This window comes from Aythya ferina, assembly GCF_964211825.1.
Source record: "Aythya ferina genome assembly, chromosome: 4".
Taxonomy (NCBI): Eukaryota; Metazoa; Chordata; class Aves; order Anseriformes; family Anatidae; genus Aythya; species Aythya ferina.
The window spans coordinates 42,172,381-42,196,685 of NC_140300.1; the positions used below are offsets into that span (position 1 = coordinate 42,172,381).

The following is a 24,305-nucleotide window of genomic DNA, read 5'->3' on the forward strand; positions in this document are numbered from 1 at the left end:
TTTTTTTTCCAGGAGTCTGCGTGCTAGTTGGAGATTTGAGGGTTTTGGATGTCTTAGTAGTTAAACCAACTTTTCATACCTGAATTGGTGTGAACTCTGCTCTACATCTCTTGAGTTTCTCCCCTCCAAGAAAGTAACCTATCTTCTTTTTACTTGAGGGTAACTAGAAAGCTAATTTTGAGAGAAGCAAAGAAAAGTCACTAGTGGTGAAATAAGTGTTAGTATTCATCTTCAGTTACAACTCAACAAGATGTGCTTTAGCTGGGACGCTTTCTGATGGGTCAATAAAAGAACTGAAACTCACATTTGGGTGCAGTGTCTTCTAACATGTGGGTATGGAGCTCTCTTCTGCTGTGTCAGTGCAGGTGAATTAATGGAGTGACCTAACTGAAAACAAGGCCATACAAATCTGTGAAAAATAAAATTGGATTTCATGAAATACTTTATGGTTAACAAAATGGTTCTACTGATGATTTATTTTATTCTATCTTTTTTTAAGTTGTGGCTTAGGTTTTGATGACAGGCTCAGTTGTGTTTGCAGAGCGGGGAAAAGTCTGTTCTGTTCTCAAAAATTTGTTTCCCTCTAGTATCTGCAGGCTAGTATTAATCAAGAATATAGTCTTAATAAAGAAGATACACAGTTCCTAGAAATTTACCTTTGAAGTTGCTTTAACAGAAAAGTTGCATTTAAACCATAAGCACCAGTTTGGCAAGTGTAGCCTGAAATGCTTGCGATTTACAGGCTCGTCTACACAGGCATCTTACGCTGCTCCATCCATTTTGCACCAGCTACAACGGTGTAACTTTAGAACAGCATAGAGGATTTTCATGTTAGTGTTTCTTGCTTGGGATGGGAGTCAAGTTATTTTAAAGTGGTACTTTTAAAAAAATTGATAGAGCTGCATCCACACAGACTGCTGTGTAACAACTATTTCCATGAGAATGTGGCTGTTCCTCAAGATTGCAAACAAGGGAAAATGTTAGATTAGGCCTTTTGTGAAGGGCTTTGCAGTGGGTGGGTTCAGGGGTGATGAGAAGGACACTCTGAGCTGTTAATGGCTGCCACAAAGATCTCTATCCTCCTCCGAGAACAAACGTTAATTTGCATTAGAGAAGCTTTTTTGTTTTGTGTGTGTTTGAATGGGGGTGTCGTTTTTTTTTAACAGGATAGGGAAGCCAAACATTTCATAAAACAAGCAGGCTAATTTCAAGGAATGCAAAATGTTTTCCAGAATGAAGCCAGGTTGTACAGGATCTGTTCCCACTTCAGCTTTTTGCCTGCATGTGTTGGCTTTGGAAATGCCTCCTTGCTGAATGAGAGCAAAGCTGGAGCATGCTACTTCAAATTAGATGGGGAGGTGAAATATTCAGCACACATAACACTGAGCTCTACCCAGTTGTATAGATAGGTCAATTTTTGTTATTATTTTTCCTTCTGTGGAAGGAGGGACTTGCCAATGCAGAGAACTTGACCAGTACAGCGATTCTGGACACTTGCACAATGTGGTCATGCTGATATAACTCTGTAGCTGGCCTGGGCCAATGTCACTTTTATTTTGATATACCAACATGGTGGAGTATACCCACATGGGAGTGTGATGTTAGAATAGATGTCGCCCATCTTTCTCATTTTGTTCTACCCCCACCCTTTACTTAGCATGCAGAGGCAAGGTCTGGAGTACGAGGAGGAAGACAAATTATTTTTAAACGTGCCTTTATATAAGTCATTATATTTAGGCACTGTTCAAAGCAGTGTCATCCAAAGGCAACTATTATGTTGACTTGGCATGTAGGCAAATCATTAATGTGGTTCACCAGTGATTTTTTGAAACATTATTTCATATTTCTGTGCTTATAAAGGGAACTTTTCCCAACATGGCAACAGATGAGACTGTCTAAATAGCACTTAATGGTATTCAGAAGTATTTAACTTGGAAGTTTTTGTCATTACAAGCATTAAAATGCCAATCCACATCAAAGTGATGTGTGACTATCAATCCAATATTGGATAACTTGGAAATCAGATATCCATGTTTTTTTGTTTGTTTGTTTGTTTGTTTTTTTTACAGTGTTAGAGTAATTATAGACAGAATCTTGAGTGTCTTCATTCTCCTCTCTTCTGTGCCCAGAAGCTTCTGTACCTATGGGCTTAAGAGTCATTTCTGCCTAATAGCTTCAGCTGGTGGACCTTATTTCTTTCACTGTGAAGAAATCTTGTTAGAGGAGAAACTGAAAATGTATCACTTTAATATGTATTTTGTGCAAGAGTAGAAGTTGGATTTCAGGATTTACCACGTTACAGAGTTTCTTCTGCAGCAGTTACAAGACTGTTTAAAAACTTGTCCAGTTAGGCAACAAGAAAAAAAAAAAAAAGCATATATGCACACAGAGCTAACACTTAACACGCAGCAGCTCAAAAATGGTTTTATGAATTTAAAGAAACCTTTGTGTTCAGATTCCCTAGGTCGTGCAGTGACCATACTTGATAATACTTTTGCTTGCTTTTCTTCCTCTGTTTGTTCATATTGGGAATTAGCATTTTCTTATTTTATGTTTTCATGAAGCACCGATTCACTGGGGAAAATTTTCTGATAAATCACTTCTGACTTCTGTTTTCAGGTGTTTTGAAGGATTGCCAATACTAGCAGCATTCTGTCTGGTGTAACGTGTTGATACCAGGACATGACTCTTAAAGACTCCTTATTCTTACTGTGGCATATATATGGGATTATCCACACTTGATAGGTGTGCTGTATTTGCATGTGCACATATCAATGCCTAAAATAAAACGCACTGCTGTTGAAAGTTGAATGATTTGGACCAGGTAAAGGTAGAGTAAAACAAGATAAAGTTGAATAGAGTCTGCAAAGTTACTAAGGTGTGTGCATATAATGACTATTTGTATATAAATACTTAGAAGCTGCTTAAACACTTAAAAGCATAAAATCATTGGAGTTTTGGTTGAAGATGAAGTAAATATCTGGGGAATCAAGTTGCAACAAACTGTGGCTTTCACTGAAATGTGTTTCTGAGGGTGATAGAAGGAGGAAACATCTGCTGCTTGGTCAGATACTGTTAACGTGTTGCATATTTGACTATACTAGCAATGTATTTCACCTTTGTATCTGTTAGGTTTCCTTTGAATATTAATGTGGAAAGAATTAATGCAATGCACTTGCTGGCTTGCATTTATTTTAGTAGTAGGGAGTTTCATTCAGCTGGCATGTTGAGGAACAAAATACGTGGCTTTTAACTAGTTATATTTCCTGAGGCAGTGGAAAGAGGACTCTCAAAACTTTTCTCCAAGACACATATGGAAGTGTGTGTGTTGGGGGGGTAATGTGGAATCAAAAGAAAGTCCATCTGGAACTGACATCTCCTGCTGTTTCACTTGATAACTTCTTTAAGGTTACAAACATAGCTTAATTTTTTTCTGGTGTCCCTGTAAATTACACAGTGGATAGCAAGTGTGTGAGAAGGTTGTTTTTTTCTTAAAGTCTTTGTTCTTTTCTTTCTAGCCCTCCCAAGACATTGCAAAACAAACTCTTTTGAGTGTTCCTGTGGGACGAAATGTTGGCAGAACACCTTTGCTTGCTGTTGGCCGGTTGTCTTTTTTTCAAGGGTTTCTGAGCTGTGTTGTATGAAACAAGAAAGCCGCTTCCAAGTCAGGCCACTAGCCCTAGATTTATAGTATAGGTTCTGCTCACAGGTTTGGAAAGGTTACTGAAATATGATCATTAATAAAACAGTTCTGTTTCTTGAGGGGTCTTTCTCTTGATATCTAAGTACTCTGTTGTGTAATTTGACGTATTTTTACCACTGTTGTGGTTTCCTGAGTGGAATCTGCTTTGGGGAAAGCAGCTTTGGTTCGGATTTAAACTTAGGTATGAGTTGTCTGACTTCTCTTCTTCTGTTGCCCTTACTCCACGTATTAAAATAAGACAGCCCATCTTAGCTCTGCAGATACCTTGGGAGATGAACACATGGACATGACAAGGATTCAGCATGGTCGCTGAAGATATCAGTATGGTATGGGACCCTCTGCAGGTCAGTACGTTTCAGTAGCTCACAGACAGTGAAAGAAGTGGTGAAAAAGTGGCTTATAACCAGAGCTGTGTGAAACAAGGGTGACAGGACAAATGACTGGCGTTTTAATGGAACGGAGCCATAGGTGAAGCAAACTTCAGGGGTACAAGCAGCAAAGGAAGGATGAGTGAGACAACTCACAAGACTTCTGGATGCTTTGAAAATATTTCAAATCTTGGCTAAAATTTGGGGAGGGATATTGTTGTTAATACTTTTCTGTGCTTTGCATTCCAGTCTATCTGATTTGTATTTGAAATTCTTAAAAGAAGCACAGTGAGGTCACAGGGCGTTTTAAATAGAGCTTGCTGAAGTGGTCAAAATCAGGGAAGCAAAGTGATCTGATTGTGATTCTGGTTGTAATTCGTGAAAGCCCATCCTTTGTAGAATTCTGACCAAATCTGCTATCCTCTGTTGAAATGTATGACTTCTGATTAACAGCACTGAATCCACTAAGTTTGTCTTCCTGGTAAAAATGCCATATTACTTTAAAAGCCAGGTCTCTTGTGACTCTGACTGTGCAAAGCAAATGAAGCTCTGTCCCTACCCCTACCTAATAGGCACTTGATGTGGTTTTTGTATTTGCACTGAAGCAAGCAGGCGTCTGTCTAATTTTCCTGAACTAATTGTTTTTTGTTTTTATGTACGTAGACCAAAGTATTGTTGTTTTCAAATGATTATTAGGTGGGTTTGTTTTGAAAACTTCTTTATTCCAGTTGTATTACAGCAGTATTTTTATTTTTATTTTTTGTCAGAACAGCAATGAAAGTGGTTTAGGAATGTCTTGCCTAGACCTTGTAGACTTTATAGCACGTACATGATGACTTTAGGGATTGCTGAGTGCATGAAGTGATTACATCTGTTTAATTTCACATGTGTAGTCCTTCATGAATCTCAGACATCTAAGATGGGTGCTTTCCTGCATGGAGAGCGAAGAGGGAGGTGGAAGAAAATCAAGTGGCATCATTGTGGTCCCTCCATCGGTCTCCAGAGTTCAGGACCAGAGTTTGGTCTCCCTTGACACAGTCTCTTGGTTGTTGCTCTTCCCATCAGACACTTTTGCTTTTTCATCACTGAGACTAGGAGATAGATAAACTGGGAGTTGGTTGTGTCTTTGCCTCTGTCCTGTTCATTACCTGATGAATGCAGTGAAGAACTATACTGTTTCAAAAAGGTGTGAATTTTGATCTTACTGGCTATCTGGGGAAACCTGCCTATATATATAGGTTGCCATCTCAGCTATTGCAGTTTCCTGTTCTGTGTTTTTGCCCACTGCTGGCTCTGCAGTCTGGCATATTTAATAATAGGCCTTTTATTTTAGCCATGCAAGTGTCAGTGTTAAGTGCTTCCACTTCGGTGTTGTAGCCAAAGGAAAACTTTGTCCATATTAACTTAAAAACTTGAGATAACTTAATTATAGCTTCTGTAACATGTGGTATTAGATTTCATCAGGGAAACATTCTATAAATACTCTCAGCTAAAAACCCTGTAGCGTGGGGTATTTTTGGACAGATGGGTATGAAATCGCTTTTCTTTTTTCTTAAGCTTGCTTGAAGTGCTTGTTAGACCCTTGGGTTATTCAGAACCAGCTGGGACAGAGCTTTTTGCTCTGGGGATGAGACAGCGTTGTGCAAATGAGCTGTATGCTGCAGAGACTGAAGGACTTGTGTCAGAGCTAACACTAAATCTTTGTCCTGGATAGCGTTTAAAATTAGGGAGGTGGTGGTTCCACGAGACGGAAAGGCCTCTAACAGCTCAGCTCAGCTCCTCTCAGACCAGGCCACAGATTTCTTTGCTGGGGGACTTTGGTGCTCATCTTGCTCTGAGCTGATTGCACCGCTCTGCAGAAGACTTCTTGTGGTTGTTCCAGGTTAGGAAGGTGAACGGGCTGACAGACCGTAAGCAGAGCATGGAATTATGTTGGAGTACCAAAGCTGGAGCAAGGAAATGAAGGGAGACCTTCTTCTCTTTGGGTGGGAACAAGCTGTCTGAGCTGCTCATCTGCTTGTGGACCTGTGACCTTGCTGGCCAAAGGCAGCTGTTGGAGGTAGCCAGTTGTAAACGAGTACTGTAGTACTCCCAGATGAAGATTTCCTTAAAGTGCTTGCCAAGGAAAGGTCTAATTTACAGTTTTTTTCCCAGATACTTATGTTGGTGATTAGCATGGCGAGGTTAGACTGCCAACAGTTACGTCAGTCACAAAGCCCCAGTGTAGTTATATAGGCAGCAAAATGACAGTGATTAATGATGTAGCTTATTTTATGGGGGGTGAGGGAGGATGGATGGGGAGGAACACTTCAACAAGCTTTTCTGGTCAAGTGCTGTTTTGCTGCTATAAACTGCGAGCTATGTTGGAAGTGTTTTTCTAGTTTAATGTAACTGCATGGGCAGAACATCCTGTATAAGATAGGACAAATGTTCTTTTTCTCACGGGGAAAAGAATATCCTCCAAGTTTAACTTCACGGTAGTAGAAACTTTTTTTCCCCCCCTTTTTACAGTATGAAATAATGTGAAACAACCAGCAGACTGTGTACTGTTAATGTCTTTTTTTTTTTTTTCCCCTAGAAAACATCACCTGACATAACTGGCATAAATACTCCAAGGGCTGTTTACTAAGGTTTCCTGGCCGTTGCCCTTGCCCACACTAGTTTATCAGGTATAACTCATGACCAGATGCAGTATATCTCCTGGAGTCTGTGAACTGGGAGCAGGCAAGTAGGTAAAGGTGGATAGCAGAGTCCACCTGGTGATACCTCCACCTGAGTGTTCTCTTCATTCTCCCCAACTACTATGTTCAGTCACCAAAGCATTTTTTTTTTAATTTTATTGAAGGGAGTTACTGAAAGTGTAGGACTGTAAATGTATGTCCTCATCTGCCTGATGTGAAGACATGCCTGTGTGCCATCATGCATGCCTCAGCCAGCTGCAGAGCTTCTTGCTCTTATTTTGGCTGAAAAGAGTTGATCAGCGTTTGTGTGTACCACTCTGATGGTAGATTATAGAGTGGTCGTTTCGGGAGAGGTGGAAAGTGGGCAGATTAGATGGAAGTAGGAGGCTTCCTGAATAATATGCCTTCCTGGCTGTAGTGGTCCTTCCAGAAATTCAGCAAGTGACCCCCTGCTTCTCTCTCCACTTTACTCCTGTGTGTGCATAGGAGGAAGGAATTTAAGCACCTACACTGCAGCAGCTGAGACTGGGGAGCGCTGGTGGCAAGCTGCTTTCACTGAAATTCAATAAACACAGTACTGCATTTCTGACTGTAGGCAGGCTTCCATCACACCTTTGCCTAGCTTCTTGCCTCCCCCTACTTGGGACACAGGGGTCCTCAGCCTTACAGGCCAGCCAGCAGCTTGGGTTGTTTGAGTCTAAAGTTTTGTTGTCAGGAGAAACCTGGGAGTCCTGGTTTCAGCCTCAGAATTAAAGGCATCTAGATTCTCAGCTTAGAGACAAGGAATGTGAAATTATTGTCTGCTCTTCTTGCTCACTGGCATTTAGCCTAGCAGTAAGTAGTCTTGGAGAGCTACAAGTCCTGCAAATTCATCCTGGTGTTTCTTCCCAGCTTATTTGGGGGTTGGAGTCCTCCTGTCCTCTGTACTGGGACAGCTACAGCTATTTATTCAGTAGCTGGCAGCAATGGAAAGCTTGGGAAGCGTTGTGCCAGGTTTTTAGCTAGTTTGCTGCTGACCCCAGAGAGCATGTGTTGGTCAGGAAATGCTGTGTTTTGGTGTCTGAGCTGTAAGGGTGCAGTGCTTCAGTTCTGCAAAGCCCCAAGTGTGTAACTTTAAGCTTGTCTTAGAAAATGATGGTGGAATGAGTAAGTTCCCTGAATTCTGTATGCAGAATCGTATAGGTTCTGTTAATTAAAAAAAAACACAACAACAACAACAAAAAAACCTCTCAGATAAGAAAAGGATATTGAGTGATTCTTTATATGTGGCTTGATTCCTCTTCCAAAGTCATAAAAAGCTTGCAGATAACCAGGGGACCAGATAGACAGATAACAACCGTTTTCGCTTGTTGTAAAACTTCCGTATTCCCAGCAAGCAGTGTAGGAGGCTATCTCCCGCTTCCTTTCGAGCTGTGCAGTTGGCGAGTGCTGTATGAACCATCAGCTGCTATCTGTGGGCTGAAGCCTTTGTTCGAAATCCTCCAGTGCCTTGATCTCAGGACAGGAGAAAATAGTTTGACGTGAGATTCTGCAGATGTTCTGACTTGGAGCTGTGACATGGTTTTGCTTCATTCTGCAGCCTTTTGGACCTCCTGGAGTCTTCAAACATGGGTGCACCCTCGTTTTGCGCTTTTAGAAGGGGGAAGATGTCTGAGAGCAAAGGATCCATGCATCTCCTTCCCTGCTGGCAGTAGTTGGAGGCCCTTTGGTCGGCTGAGATGGATGCAGTAGCGCTGGCACGTGCTCCAGTCTCGGCCACGGTGCCTTGCCCTCCAGATGCTTGCTGAAAACTGTATTTCTTCATCTGTTTACCTCTGCATGAGTAGCTTTACAAGTTTTGTTCTTCATTTGTAAGTGGGAGAACCGGAGGCTTTAAGCAAGGAAGCGGCTTGCCCAAAGGAAATAGGATTTGTCTTGTGAGCAGCAGCCCAACACCGTGTGTGACGGTGCTCATCCTGCTGATGAGGTTTTACTGGCATAGGGATGCCAGGAAAAAAACATCACTGATAACAAATTAACCGTCAGTTGTCTTCCTGGCATAAAAATGTTCCTAAGAGTGGAGCCTTTAGATTTCATCGTTGGCCTGCCTGTCACCGGTGAGGTTGTTGGCCCCCCTGTGCCAGGTGTGCCTGCTGCTTTGGTTTAGTGTAGCGAAAGCCTTGATGAAAACACTTGTGAAAGTAACAGACCACATAAATGCCTTCATAGTTGTGTGTCAGTGACTTTATTCTTCCACCAGTATACTTCTTAATGCTGGTGGGAGCATAAGCCGTGCTGAGGTGTTAGTGGTGTGCAGCTGAAGGCAGTTCCAGGTTTTGGTATGGACAAGCCCAAACGTGTAACTCACGTGCTGATAAAGGCCTCCCTCAGTCTCGATCTGTGGTGTGTTTTAAGTGGGCATCCAAAACTTCCTGACCTGATCTCAGGTGAATCTCTAAATCCATATTTACCTGCAGATCTTAACAATTCTCATTTCCTTCTGTAAGAGCTGAAGAGACATTTCTAAACGCTGTGATCTTGGCCTCTTCCATTTGCCAAGGGCCTGGCAGGTTCGGGAGGCTTGGCAGATATGGGGTGAGCGCCATGGGGTGTTTGCAGCCCGGTGGTGGGCTGCTGCTCACTACCTCTCCTGGGGACCAGGGACAGGCAGGAATTTGTGTTGTTGGAGGTCCGGTCCCAGTTTTCAGAGGGCTGCTAGTGGCAGGCAGTAATTAAGCAGTGCTTCATCAGAGGGTGGAAATCTGGCAGATCTGCTTGTTTGTCTCTGGGCTGTGTAAACTTGGCTTGTGAAGCTGTATCATCATTAAACACTTTGTCCAGAATGACAGTCGTGAATTGCAAGGCGGTTTGTGAAATTGAATGTGGACCTTTCACTCTGCATCTTGTTTCAAAGACATGCTGAAGATAGTGCTTTAAAGGCTATCTAAAGGCAAAAAACACTGCTGTGGATTTTGGAAATCAGGCAAAAAGGAGGAAAACTAGAGGAATCCTTTTTTTAAAAGTAAAGCGTGCATCTAAAGAAGTGTGTACTTCATACATCATGAAGATGCCCTCAGCAGTGGCAATCCAGAGAGGCCATTCTTATCTCAAGTGTATAAACGGTGGGTGGGGGACTAATCTGTGAAAAGAACTACTGATTTTAATGACCTTTCTTTTCTTGGTTTAATTTTCATCAGCCTATTCTTTACTGAGGCTTGACCTGATTGATAACACTTTTGTTAATGAATAAATAATTTTTCCTTCTCAGTTTTTGTTGCCTCTTTCATTGGTGAAACATTCTGTTTTAAAGCTGAGGATTTGGAGCTGTAATTTAACATCTTTACTTAATCTCTGATGAATGAGGTCTGGGTCACAGTCTTTAGAAGTGGTTTAATGCAGCTGATGTAACTGTATCAGTGCATGCTCTTGGTAAAATGAATCATTTGTAGGAGCACTGGCTTGTATAAGCTGAGTATAACTGGATTGCATTTAGCGTGGTTCCCTCCTTAAAAATACTTCACTGTAGAGCTACTCTAGATGGGGCGACAGCCTGTCGTGACTCCATGCAGTCTGTGCCATCCTGTAAGGACAAAACATCTTGCATTTTATGGGCTGTACTCAAAAATGTTGAGAACTGGGTGCTGATGGGCATTTTTCAAGGATTTTTGCTTTATGTTGCAAATGTGTGTTTTAACTACTCTTCAAAAACAAACACAAAACCACCCTGAAAGTGACATGTCAGTAAATTTTCCCCATCTCACCTGTGAAGGAAGTTCCTCCTGCCCTACCCTGATGAATTGGAGGGAAGTGCTTTTTTCAGCTGATAAAAAGAAATAAAATTCCATGCCCTTCCCAAAGGAGGAATTCAACAATTGGACAAGTGGCGTGGGACCATGTGTCGGTTTGTAAAAGGATATAGTTTGTAAAGATGTTTCCTTTGATGCCTGTGATGAATATGGATGTGTTTCCGTTGGAGAGGGTTTTGATTAAATTATGCAATTAGAGCTGACCAGACAGATCTAAATATAGGAAGAGGTTTCAGTTATCCTGCCTTTGTGTGTAGTAACACACCCACACAGATGTGTGTTTGTTATTGTTGTAAACAACACCTGTTTTCTGAAGACAGTTCAAAAAGTCAGGAAAGGGAATGCTCTTTGTGGAAAAAGGGAGTTGCACTCAAGTTTTATGATGAAAGGGAAGGGAAGCTATTTTCCCCAGCTTTCTGCCTTTTTAGTGAAGGACTTCTGACGTCGATGGCTGGGCTGGTTATGGCATCTTTATGGATACACCGTGTTCACAGAGCTGCAGGCAGTGGTCCAGACAGGGCTACAGGCTGCTTGGCATTTTCAGGACATGGCCTGTGACATCTTCTGATGCTGACTGAGTTCCTCACCTTCTCCTGTCCTCCTGCACACTAAAGGTGACTAGGGGGATGACATGGTGTGTACAAGCAATGTGGATAAATTTGCCCGAAGATGGGCAAATTTCACTGTGATGATAAATATTTACTGCGAGTAGTAATTCATTTTATCATAATTACTTGTTTCGATAATTTTTTTTCTTTTGAATGTTGGGCTTCACTTGAAGACTTCTTTAAGTGGCCTTTTGCTTAGAGAGAGCATAGAAAATGAAGTCTTCTCCACCTTTACAGCATTAAAAAAAAACAACTCATGAACACCATCCTGTCACGGTTTGTGGTTCACAGCATTGTATTCATCTTACGAGTTATTTGAATGAAGCTCATAGCTTTGTAGTCCCGTATGTGCCAGAACTTTAACTGAATAATCAAATCACAGTTCCTTCCTGACTTAAGTTAAAATATTAACTTGCGGTTTTAGAGATAATCAGTGATAACACATCTGAGTCAGTCCAGCGGCTTGCCGACACCAGAAGGGGTTTCTCCACACCTGGGCGTATAGTTTGGTGCATCCTACTTGTACGAGCCCTTCTGTGCACTGGGCTTATCCAGCTTCCACTCCAAGTTATTTGGTAAACTTGGTGTTAGTTTTTTTTATCCGTAGTCTTGGTAAGATGAAGCAGTGCAAAGAGAAGACCAGCAGATGGTAAAGGAAGAGACAGATGGCAGTTTGTGGCTTCATGGAGTATCTGAACACAGGAGTAAGTAAAATTCAGCACTGCAAACAAGGAGTTTTGCCGTTGTTTCTTAACTTGGTTAAGGCTCCATGGCTTGAGGATTTGGTGATTGTTTAAGAGGCTGTACATGTTGGTGTTTCTTGTAAACAGGGAGGAGTTGTGCTCTAATTAGGGTGAAGATAAGCTTCTTGCAAGATGTGTTGTTCCAATTTGTTTTCAAGAGCACAATTTTTAAATGTCAGAACAGTTACAGAGAACAGTATCTGGCATTGGGAAAAGCTGCTCTTAATGAAAAAGGGGGAGCAAATTTAATCGATGATGCATCTGTTAAAATTGGGAACATTTATTTTCTGTGTCACTTCTCACAATTACGCGTTTATTTACAAAGACTCTTAAGCTATTTTAGTTGGATTATAACACAGTATTCAGTTTCTAATGCATACAGAAATGGAGCATTTTCTCTGGAGAAGCAGTAGTGCAGTTACCTTCAGTCTTTCAAATCTAGGAACCAGAAGCTGAGTTGGGAGGAGAATGCAGGAAGGTTTACCTTTGGTTGGTGGTAGAAACCAGCCAGAGGCTGTGTATGTGGTTTGAACCGTGGTGATCATTGGCAAGGAACTGGCAGATGCTGATGGTACCAGGTTTATTTCATCATGCTCTGGAGTAACTGAGCACTGGGGGGTTGTCATTTGGATTTGACAAACCCTAGTACATGAAGCATCTCTTGGGCTTGCTTCCTCACTTTGAGTGAGCGGTGGATCTGCTCTTTGGTGCTCGGGTGACGTTCAGAACTCCATCAGTCTGATTTGGCTTGTTAAATGAGGGAGAAGTTGTGCAAGTCCTTCTAAAGGCAAACACTATTGATAGCCATATGCTCTGAGGAGAACTGCTAGATGCTTCTTGCAAGAAGCTGGGCAGACTGCTGCTGTAGGTAGCTGGGTTCCTCTCCGTACCTGCACTTCACAAACCTCCATACGAGCTGCTGCACTCAGTGGTGCAGGTACGTGTCTACAGGGATTTTCTCTGGGCTGAAAAATGGCATACTGGGGGCTGCCTTGAAAGGACATTCAGTCCCTCATTAGATACAGTGAGCAGTTAGTTGTCCTAATCCTCTTTTTTGGGCATGGTGCTTCGGTCTCAGGAACCTAGAGAGGCTGCCTTATGGGACAGGCTCAAAGTACCTTGCTGGCCCTTGCTGGGTGTCTAATACAGTGCCAGGAAAACAGCCTGTGCAGTATGTTGAAGTATTTTCAACACCAGTATTGAAATACTTTTTACTCAAACACTTGATACATACAGGTATTTATCACATATTGACACCTGTATCAGTACAATGCAGAGTAGAAATTAACACCTGATTGCATTTTTAATTTATTTTTTTAAGCCAAGAATACATCCAAAAGAGTTAACTTTCTTTCTTGGTTCTTCTTATCCTTTTCAGAAATGCAAGGAAAGCCAAGTTAGGTTCTGTATGAACTCTCTAATGAGTTTTACAGCAGTTTGAAATGAAACTTGCTTTCTTTTTGCATGTGTATTGTAATGCTCTTGAAGCTTTTACCAGGTTTCCGTGCATTTTTTCAAGATGAACCAGATCTGATCTTTTGCCATAAGAAAGTGCAAAGAAAGAAGTCTTTGATTAAAAACAGAGTAATTCAGCAGAAGACTTCAGACGTCTTGTTTTACAAGTCACATTGCATGAAGAAGGAAATCAAAACTTTTTGCTGCTTTCTCCGAGGATAAGGAGCCAGAGGAAGCTGGTGCACAAATGGTGTAACACATTCTAGCATTACAGATGTTTGGACTGCATGCTCTTTAGTAATACGTGGAAATAGCTTTTGCTGGGAGTAAGTGACAGCTCTTTGGCTTCTGTGCCAAAATTTGATCTTTTTTCTTCTAGACCTTTTATTAAAAAAAAAAGTTGTACTGAGAAGAAACGTGAATTGCTGCAAAGTTGTCTTTCTGAGAAGGTAAATGACTAAATATTTCTTAAGAAGCAAATTAAAATTTGTTTATTTCTTTATGTTGTCAATAGCTAATGGACCCTTAGAGGAGGCATGCTGAATAAAATAAGAAACTGAATTTTAAGAATGTAGTCAAAGAATAGACAGTTTTCTCTGTTAACAATTATGTAGATTCTCTTCGCTGTGGTTCCTGCCCCTTTTTATGTCTAACTGTTTTGAGCATATAATAAAAATACATAATAGGATCCTTTCTACCTGCATCACTGAGCCTGTAATACAAATAACAAAATGAGTAGGAGAGTTAGAGCTGCTTCTTGTTTGCCTGAAACTCCGGCTAGGAGTTGTTTCACCTCCCTGACAGCGAGGATCATCTAATTGTCCTAACCCTCTCTCCACCCACCAAAAACAATCATTTATGCAAAGCAGGACAGTTTCCTATGGGATCTCCTGTGGGAATTTGAGAACAGTCTCACTGAGTATTTTACTGTCTGCTTCGTGTTGCTGACAGGGTAACCATCTCTGCTTTGAGGGCTGCAGAACTTCACTTTTAGGCATTTTGCCTGAGTACGTTTGTTTAAATCCACGGCTGGTTAAACAGCTGTGTGTATAATGCTCTTTTTTTTTTTATTATTTTTACAGCCTCCTCACAAGCTGCATGTGGGTTTGTGTGTCGGTCCAAAGATGACACAAAAGATAGCAGCAGTGAAGGAGGACAAATAAAGCAGTGCTGGTATTGAAAGAAGTTTGTTGCTTCCAGCTCATCCATCAGCAGACAGAACATGTAATAAAAAGTGCGTGGTTTTTGATGTGTAAAGAGTGGCTGATAAGTGGGTAACAACTCGATTTCCTTTAAACTGATTCCAGGCTGCCTTTTGGAGGGTGTCCTGTTGTTTGGACCATGTTTTTATTTCACCGGTAGCTTCTGAGTAAATGTACCCTTGAAGGGCTGGTGGCCACTCAGCTATTGGAAATGCCAGCTCCTGGTTTCCCAGAAGGGTATGCGTATTTAGGGAAGAAACACTCAGGCTGTGTCATCTGCTGACTCGTGGTTTAATCTTTATTTTGTACTCCCAGCTGATAAGACCACTGTGCAAAAGTAATACAGGAAATGATGCATTGCAGAAACCAAAAGTGGCAGAAAGGGAAATGGAATGTACTGGCAAAAGCTTGGTGCTATGGGCATGCTTTTGACTTCTTGGAAATGAGAAACTCCACCTACACGGCCTTTTTTTAGTTTCATACCACTATTGGAATTCAGTGTTAGTGGTACGCAACAGCCTGTGGTTTTCTTTCTTTTCTTTCTTTTTCTTTTTTCCTTCCCCCAACCCCTTTGCTTTGTCTTCTGGCTTGATCGGGGCTTGGATGTCCTTCGGCCAGGCCGGGCTTCAGCAGGAGTCCCAGGGCTGGAGGTTAGTGACAGGCAGAAATGGGGCTCGTGTTGCGTTCCAAGTGTATCTACAAGTACTGTGCCTCATGTGCTCCCTGTGCTGCCAAGGCATTTTTCCCTACAGTGGTTGCTCCACAGGTGCCAGCTGTTAAGATAACACCTTTGACTGTGATGATGATGAGTGTTTGGGAACGTATTTATGGGAATGGGAGACGTGCGCGTTACAGGATTTGAGCCAAGAATGTCAGAAAGCCTATTCCTATGATCTATGTACTCGTGGCTACATCTGAATGTCTTCCTAGGCTTTGCAGAGGTTGTGTGCTAGCACGTGTTAAACAGGTTATAATTCCAGGCAGCAGTACAAACATATAGTTTTTAATGGGCAGGACTTGGGGAGGAGGGAGAAGTAGCTTGGCCATTTGTTTTTCAAGCAGCTTGGTAGAAATAGGTCATGCATAGGTAGAACTGTGTCTGTGTTCGTTACCAACGTTGACAGAAGTTTGGACTGAGATTTAGAGTTTGTACTTTCTTTTTCACTAAAACTTCAACTCAGGTCTTTTAAATATTCTTGTTTTAATTCTAACAGATGTGAAGCAGAAAGCTTGACTTGATTGCTCTGTGCTGTACCACTGTGCCTTGTACCTTTTGTGTGTGGAGGTAGTATTTTTTGTTTGAAAGGGGCAGGAAAAAAAGATACTCAGAGCATTCAATGAGATACAGATTATATATGAGTTATTCGTAACTCAGTACTTACAAGCATAGAAGCATACACACTGGGTTTCTGATAAAAGGTTCTTATACTAGGACAACCTTTTAATAGTGCCCTTCAGAAAGTATGTAAGGATTAAATACACCCGGAGTACAGTCAGTGGCAGTAATGGAGTTCCAGTTCAGTGAGCAGTATGGCACGTGCCCAGCTAACAAAATAAATTCTTAACTTTGCCCCAGGCCTGTGCAAATCTTGCATCACATTGACGTTATTTCAGATAGAAGTCTTAGTGTAAAAGGCATGGCAAGTTACCAGTGCGAAGTGCAGGTAGACGTGGTCTCTGGTAGTTCATAATCATTATTCACATAAATGTAGTCTATGCTTTCAACCTAATAAAACGGAACCTTTGCAATTAGATAATTGTTTCAGTGACAACTTAATTTGAACCAAGTGGATGGTTTTCAGCTTAAAGCACTCCAAGTGTAGTGGCACACTATGAAACCAATTTGTGACAGTCAGGAGGGTAAGCGTGGCCTGGCATTTACAATTTTAGGATCTGCAATCGTTTCTTAGTCTAAATAATTCTGTCCCATGCGGCTGCACTGACATCTTCTATCCTGTGTGTGTATGGGTTATTTTTTTTTGGTCTTTCTGATGGTAACAAAAACATTCGTATCCTCTTCCCCTTCCCTCTTCCTCTGCAACCTGTTGGTATCCACTCCAGGATACGTTTCCTGTCTGTCTTCATGCTGCGTTTGAAAACCGATGGTTTAGTGCTCTTTGTCTCTTCTTTTCTCCCCCTTTCTCCCCCTGGCAGAGGCAAGCTTTTTGCTTGCTTCCAGCTTGGGCAGATGTGAAACTTGCTGCTCACAGCAGACCCTGCAGCAGGAGCAGGGGCTTCTGCCTGCCGGTGTGGAGTTCCTCCCCCAACCTTCACCCACCGCTTCCTCCCTGTTCCACGACTCCCAGCTCGGGACCTCTGTGCCATCTGAAGCCCTCTTATCAGTTCTTCCTCCTTCCCACTCCTTCGCGTGTCCTTGAGTGCAGCAGGCTGGCGTTGCAGCGGGAGGGGTCAGGATGTAATCAGTGCAGTAAGTTCACGATCGCAGTCTGCTTAGGAACTGAGGGCTGTTTGGTGGGGAGGGAAGACGGAGCTTTGCTTTCTTGTGGGAGATCAGTGAGGGCAAGGTTCTTTCTAGTTTACTTTTTTTTTTTGGTTTGTTAATCAAAGTAACTCAGAGGTGAAGCTGCACTGTGTTTTTTTTTTGTCTCAGGTTGTGATATGCATTACTCTGGTGCAGTGATTTTCGAGCAGTATCGCTTGCGGAGGGCTGGGTGGCAGAGTGCTGTGGGGCATATTGCTTCCAGCTGCTCTTTGAAAGCAAAACGAAAAGCGCTGCTCCTCTTGTTTGCCTTCCTTGGGACGTTTTGCTGTTTGAGGTTGCCACCGCTGATAGATTGCGGGGAGTGCCCTTCACACTTAGCAGTGAAAGATGAAAGCTGAGGGACTGTTTTAGGCTGGATTTGGTGGGAGCTGTGTTCCTAGTACAGAGCCCTAGCCTTTCTGGCAGGTCTGTATGGGAATACAGCCATGGCTTTTTGTGTTTTCGTTTTTTTTCTATCCTGCTTCTCACGGCACTAACTGAGGCTACACTTGGGCACTGAGCAGCAGCATTGTCGGAAGCTGGCAAGTGCACTTGTGGTCCCCCTTGCTGCATGGCACAGAAATCACTGAGGCTGTGCAGCAAGTTGGGTGGGGGACCTGAGGAGATGGAGGAGTTGACCTGCTGCCTTCTTCATTTTTCCACCCCTGTCTGTTCCTTCTACCTCGTCCTAACTCCCCCAACAATTTTTGACTTTCTTTGTGCTGCTTCGCTATTTTCCAGGGCAATCCCCTCATATATTCAGGACCATTTAGCAGGGAGGAACGTGAAAGCTTCACCAGCAAGCCCTGCTGCTTACAAGTCTGTATCAGGCTGTTCTTTGAGTCTAATTCTGAGTCAACACTGTGTTTTGGTGATTTTTGGGGAGGTTGGTGGGTTGTGGGTTGTTTTTTGTTGTTGTTCAGTTGGTTTTGGGTAACTCAGATCTTGTAGGGGGGAATGTTTCTTCCTGTTGTTGGTTAACTTAAAAAGTAAAATCTGTTTTCCTCTCCCTCTTCTCCTGCAGGTTCTCAGCCTTTAGCACAATGAGAAGGTCACGTCTATCACGGGGGAATGTCAGCATTGCCATCCCGGGACAGGAGGAGTGAAAAGGCAGAAGGACCAGAATTATTTGGGGCAGACTGCTTTTGACTACTGATACAATCTGCTGGGTGGTGGTGGTGGAAGAACAGGACGGTCTTTCCTGCTTGGTCTGCGGTGTCCAGTGTGACCAAGCAGGGTCACCATGAACGTGACAAGCTTATTCTCCTTCACCAGCCCAGCGGTGAAGAGGCTGTTGGGGTGGAAGCAGGGGGATGAAGAAGAAAAATGGGCAGAGAAAGCCGTCGATGCGTTAGTGAAAAAACTGAAGAAGAAAAAAGGTGCTATGGAAGAGCTGGAGAAAGCATTAAGCTGTCCTGGTCAGCCCAGCAACTGTGTCACAATTCCTCGTTCCTTGGACGGCAGGCTTCAGGTTTCACACCGGAAAGGGCTGCCACATGTAATTTACTGCAGAGTGTGGCGCTGGCCAGACCTGCAGAGCCATCACGAACTGAAACCACTGGAATGCTGCGAGTTTCCCTTCGGTTCAAAACAGAAGGAGGTTTGCATCAATCCCTACCACTACAAGCGGGTAGAGAGTCCTGGTAGGTTCTTCCTTGTTTGTAGCTTCACACCTTATCTAAACAATGCAAAGTATGCCAGTTAATCATGTGACTCATCAGCTTAAATAAGCAAAAGTGGCTGTTTGCACACGTCAGATTCTTCCTCTGCGATTTATCTGGATGTAATCATTAATTAACAGTTCTCCCTTTCACAGGATGAGTACTTGACATGTGTAAATGCATTTCATCACTGCATGGAGTCACAGTCTCTGCATACGCCTCAAGCTGCTGGGCATGGTGTCACCTGGTTTTGTTGGTGGCCACCATCCCTCAATTCATTTGTTTTTTTATTGAACTATATAGATGGAATGCATATGAAACATGGCTATGTAATGATTACTGCAGTTTGTGCATGAAAGCTATTCTGATGTGGTTTTACAATTTCCAAATGATTCACTTGTGGTTTTACAATTTCCAAATGATTCACTTCTATCACTTCTGTTTCTTCATCCTTCAGAAGATAATACTGTCTTTAAGATCTTGCTTAATTTTGGCCTTTTGAAAAGACTGATTTTAGTCAACAAAGGTACCCTTTCACCTTGAAACGCTGATAGCAAGGGTTATTTTCTGCATGAAGTTTTACTTTCAGGTGTTCTGAACTGGAGGTTGTTAACCTGTTATCCACTCCCCCACTTCTTATTATTTAAAGAGCAGCCCTTTCTCTCTGTCTTCTCTTTAAAGGCCAAGCCCACGCTTAATTTTGCTTATGTGAGTTATTATCGAGGGTGTTTCCGGGACTAAGATGCAATGTGCTTGAATGTATCTGCACTAGGCTCTGGGTACTTGTGAGGTGGTGCAGGGACATCTGCAGAAACACGCTGCAGGTGTGAGTGGGCTTCCCTGGTTTAGGTTTGGGAAGTCTTATCTGTGGTGGGCATTTTATAAGCTGTGAAGCTGTATCTGCAGAGTGGCATGGATAGCTTATGATTTGCAGTGGAAATAAGGTTGTCACAAGAGTATTTTTCTGTGAATGGAAATTGCATTTGTCTTGAATCCGCAACATTTAATGCGTATCTAGATGTTAAATATTTCCCTTTGGTGTGTTAATATGAATTTGGAAATCATGTGAATGGTACTCATAAAGTAAGGGTTTTTTTGTTTGTTTGCTTTTTAATGCAGCAGATGCTTAAGCAAAGGAGCCCTTTGCATTGGAAAAAAGAGTTTTAAAAAGTTCTTAACAATTCTGTGTTAGCCAAAAGCAGGACAGTAAAATAAATAATTGTGTCCTTGTGCTGCTAGCTTTCTACATGTCTGCACCAGGTGCTTTTCTTGAGTACTCCAAAATATTGAGAATTAAGATTCCTCAAAGACATCTAGTTCAGTCAGATTGAGCAACAGTTGAGCTCTTGCTGTTACTGTAATTTCAAGTGACATGTTACAACTCATTTTGCTTTAATCTTGGAAACGATTACTGAGTTTGAGAACACTTTCATTTGGATCACTTATACCATATTTAAAATCCGTTTTTGTAAATGCCCTGTCACTTCAATGAGATACACAAGATAAAAATAGCATATAACCTGCAAAAGGTGTCTAACTAAAACACTCATTTTGACTAAGTACTGCTAAGTAGCTTAAGTGGTTGGAAAGCTGGGGTTTGGGTGCTAAGTCATCTAAATTTTGTACTTGGGAGACAGCAAAAAGTTTACTACTTGTAAGCCAAATTCTGGATTGCTTTTTAATTGTCTTTCTATAAGATAAAACTTTTCTAGGTGCTCGTAGCTACAGAATTTTTGCTGGGGGGGAAAACAAACATTCAGTAACTTAAATAAAGTTGGAGATGGTAGAAATCAAATATTTCCCTTTTGCCTGGTGAATGCCTTCCTTCAGGAAAAAACAGTTCTTTCTGATCACCTGCTTAGTTGGCAACTGGGCAGTTCTCTTGCAAGTACCAGTGCTGGAGTCAGTTTGGTGGAGCTGACAGAAGTATTCAGCCCTTCAGGAGATCCGTGTGTCACTCTAACCATTTGAAATGTTCTGGAGGTGGCTGGTAACTAGGAGCTAGCTCTGTTAAATAGTGGTTTGGAGGTTTGAATTTCTACGGAAGTTGAAGTTGCATCTTAACTTCTCACCGTGTCTAAAAAGCAAGAGTGGAGCTGAACCCTGCTGTGTCTTTGCTGAGGTCTCTGGCTGGGTTTGTAAAGGAGGGTTTTACAGCAGTTAACCACAGCTCTGGCCTTGTTTTGGGGGATATCACACAAGAGTGGGTGGTAAAGCGTGGCCTCTGGAAACAGGCAGTAACTGGACTCTGTCTGGCCTGGAGATGCGTGCTTCGTAAGTTACGACTTCTTTTTTCCTTTCCCTTCCCTGATGTCCGTGTCCTCCAAGCATCCTCTTTTGTCTTCATTTCCTGACAGTCACTTCCAAATTCTGCTAACCGTTTTTTCCCACTTTTGCCTGGACATTAAATTAAAACACCATTACTGCTGCCTAAGTGCTTGCACTTGAAGATTAGTAGGAATTCAGGCATGAGTCACCATTTCCAACAGTCCTCAGACTCGAGCAGATACCACGGTTTGTTTCCAAGGTTATCATTGCAGTCAGGAGGGTTGGAAACGTACTTGACAAAACAAAGTTGGAAGCTTAGATAGCGTCCGATGGGCGGTGTGTGGAGGCTGTGCGAGTTCGTTGTGAAACTCTGGCTCTGCTCGGCAGCGCGGTCGACACCTGATTGCTCCGTGCAGATCCAGCTTCTCGGGAGCTGGTGCATAGGGCGTGTACGTGGGGTGGGATCTGTGCAGTCTGTGCACTTCCCTGTTCGTTGTCGTGTGGCTTGTGTCGGTGTTGTGCAAGTTTTGGAGAACGGATTAACGGTAAATCCTCAGACACTTAAAATCATGTAGCGCTTCCAGCTGGGCAATTAGTCTTATGGATGCTTCTCAGTTTGCACGGTGCCAGAGGGATGCATGGGTTTTCTGCTTTGATGCCTTGCTCCATCCTTGCTGTTCAGCTTGGAAAATACTGGAGTTGGCATGCAGTAGTCTGAATTCAAGCGAGATTTTCTTTCTGTTAGCCAGGCTAACAGATAAAAGCTGTTTGTGTGCAGTCCAGGGGAGGCTGAGAAGAGGAGAACTGCCTGGAGCTTCAAACACGGAGCTTCCCAGCCATCCCTGACTGCTGGCATCTGCCCTCAAGAGACTTCATGTGATGTGGAGGTGAGGCAGTAACACCCAACCTGTTGCAGAGGCTCTGCACAGGTGCCGGTACCCGAAAACCAAAATGGACAGAAACATACTTTTTGGCAAAGTCAATTTAGCCAGCTTAGTGCCCTCGGCTTGTCAGGAGGGGGAAAACAGACCTGTTTGAAAGAGCAGACCTGTTTCATAGGTCTGCTGGGTGCAGAATTATTTCTGGTGCAGGGCAGTTAATGGCCATCAAATTTCTCCCTTGGCAAGGCAAAACAGAGCTTTTAATTAAGGAGGGCAGGGTCTGAATTTGATGCCTTTTAAAAACTGGCATGGTCAGCTAAACTGGTGTGAGTACTTGGCTGGATCTGCTTTTTCTCCTCAGTTTTAGCTTTTGGTTTAGGGATATCTGGATACCAAGCTCCTGCCTGGTTTGGGATTCTTAAGTCTGATCGAGACACGAGAATTAGCTGGGCATAGAGACCAGGAGAGGAAAAAGCAAATGCGTTGTTCCTCATGCCTGTCTGAAAATGCCACAAATGACATCTCCGGTCTTGCTGGAGGACAAGTGAAATGGCCTTCCAAAGGCTCCCCTGAGATACTTCTTTCTGTTCTTCTATTCATTTTATGTTTTTGTGGATGTACGGCCTGTGTTCCTTGCTGCTGTCCTCAGCTGTGTCAATGGGATCAGGTGAAAGACGTGACCTAGAATCTGGACAAACATCTTTGTTTTAAGCCTAGATCCAGTTTCCTGTAATAGCAAAACAGGGATGGGATGGGGGCAGGGAGGATGAAGAGGGGCTTAAATTGACACTGCTATTTAAAGAAAGAAATAAATCACACCTCTAACACAGCATTACGGGAAGAGGCTCAGTTCTTCTGCCTTAGCTAAAGGGAAGGAAGGAAGATGGAGAAGCTGAATATTTCATTTTCTCATAGTCTTGGTGGGTACCAGCTGTGGGGTCCATCTGATGCAGAATAGTGTTAGTTGGCCTCTGCTAGGTGTCCTTAATCATTATCCTTATAGGATAAAGAAGCTTGGAGTTTATATGTTACAAAGAAGGCAAAAGAACAGCTAATTTCTTCATGTGCAGAAATAGTTGATGGTGCAGAGTGCTTATCTACAGGGTACATACATGCATCCAACTAAATGCTGTCCTCTGAGAGTGAATGGCACGTGTCCAGAATTTACTGGTGTCTTTACAGAGATCGGGCTCAGAAGAAACCTCCTTTTCATTGATCTGAGCAAGCTTAAACCTGGCTTGGGAAATGCAGTTGTTACTTCTTGCTATTAATTTCTGGAGGTGTTAACTGATGCTCCTCTGTGCATCGCCGTGTGATGCCGGGGAGTAGCAAAGCTGATCTGTCCAGACCCAGTAACCTGGTTGCGTTCATCCACCAATTAGTGCATCCACTTGGAGATAAAAAATAACTGAGAGCTGGTTCAACTTTTTATAATTACCAACAAAGTGTGGATAAAAAAAAAAAAAAAATGGTTTTCCTCTGTTCAGCTTCTCTTCTCCTTTGGAGAGCACACTGCTTGCTGCTGTACATCAGGGAGGCTTTTATGGAGCTGATGGTGCCCGTCTTCCACCCAAATTGCACGATGAGCAGTAGCTGCTTGTTTGTGACATGAATGCGCTGTCAGAATGGCTGAGCTGTTAATTTTGCCTAAGGATCATAATGTTCCTTTCCATTATAAACATGAATTTAAAGTGGATGTCTGCTTCAACAAGCTTGTCTTCGGTGGCAAGAAACATTTTACCTGAACGCATAGGTGCTTTTTGCCACAAGAACAGACCAAGTCCCCAGGCTCTGAGAAGAGCAGTAGGTGTGTCGTGCTGGTTTTGCTCCCAGCACGGACTCCTTGCCTATGACTTTAGCTTGATTGTTTTCATGCTTGCCTTTGATCTTCTCTGTTTGCTCCGAGTGAGGCTCCATCAGGCTGCACATCTACTCGCATGCACCAGAGAGGAACTCGAAATGGTGGAAGCCCTGGATCAGGCAGGTTTAGATTCAAGCCTCGTCCAACAGGCAGGGGCCGTAATTCTGACAGGGCCACGGGGGGAACCAGAGGGAAAACTGGGGGTGAGCGGTGATTCCCTGTGGGACTGCCAGCCCACAGCTTGCCTGGGCTTTCAGAGGCCTGAGGTTTGCGTGGTCCCAGCACCTGGGAGGACCGGAGAGGGCAGAGAGCCTCCGGCTCGCATCCGGCCAGATGGAGAGGCTTTGATGGCCTGGCCTCCAGGGAGCAGGCAGACCAGCTGCGTGCGGTGCTCCCCCGCCGTCCGGCCTTCTGGAGGACGGTGCTGGACGGGGAGAGACTGGGGGGACACTGGGAACACGGAGGGGGGAAGCTGCTGCTTCCCTGGGGGTGGGAGTGTAAGGGGGAGGAAGCTGGGGAGGGAGAATATATGCGAAATGGGAGGAGGAGAGAAAGAGCTGAGAGAGGGGAGTGGGAAAGAAAACGGAGGAAAAAGAAATCAGAGCAG

The 24,305-nt window shown here is 43.1% G+C and overlaps 1 protein-coding gene across 6 annotated transcripts in view; it reads left to right on the forward strand.

Moving 5' to 3' along the window:
- Nucleotides 1–24,305, forward strand: part of SMAD1 (SMAD family member 1) — a 53,179-nt gene that overhangs the window by 9,902 nt on the left and 18,972 nt on the right. For 3 of the 6 annotated variants that reach the window (XM_084518645.1, XM_084518642.1, XM_084518647.1), the window contains exon 2: nucleotides 18,052–18,670. In XM_084518645.1, coding sequence (XP_084374771.1) covers nucleotides 18,271–18,670 — 400 coding nt within the window. In that variant the 5' untranslated portion in view covers nucleotides 18,052–18,270. Of the gene's footprint in view, nucleotides 1–16,937; nucleotides 17,071–17,688; nucleotides 17,847–18,051; nucleotides 18,671–24,305 lie in introns of those variants that run through there. The other 3 variants (XM_084518646.1, XM_084518643.1, XM_084518644.1) reach the window with 3 other exon arrangements.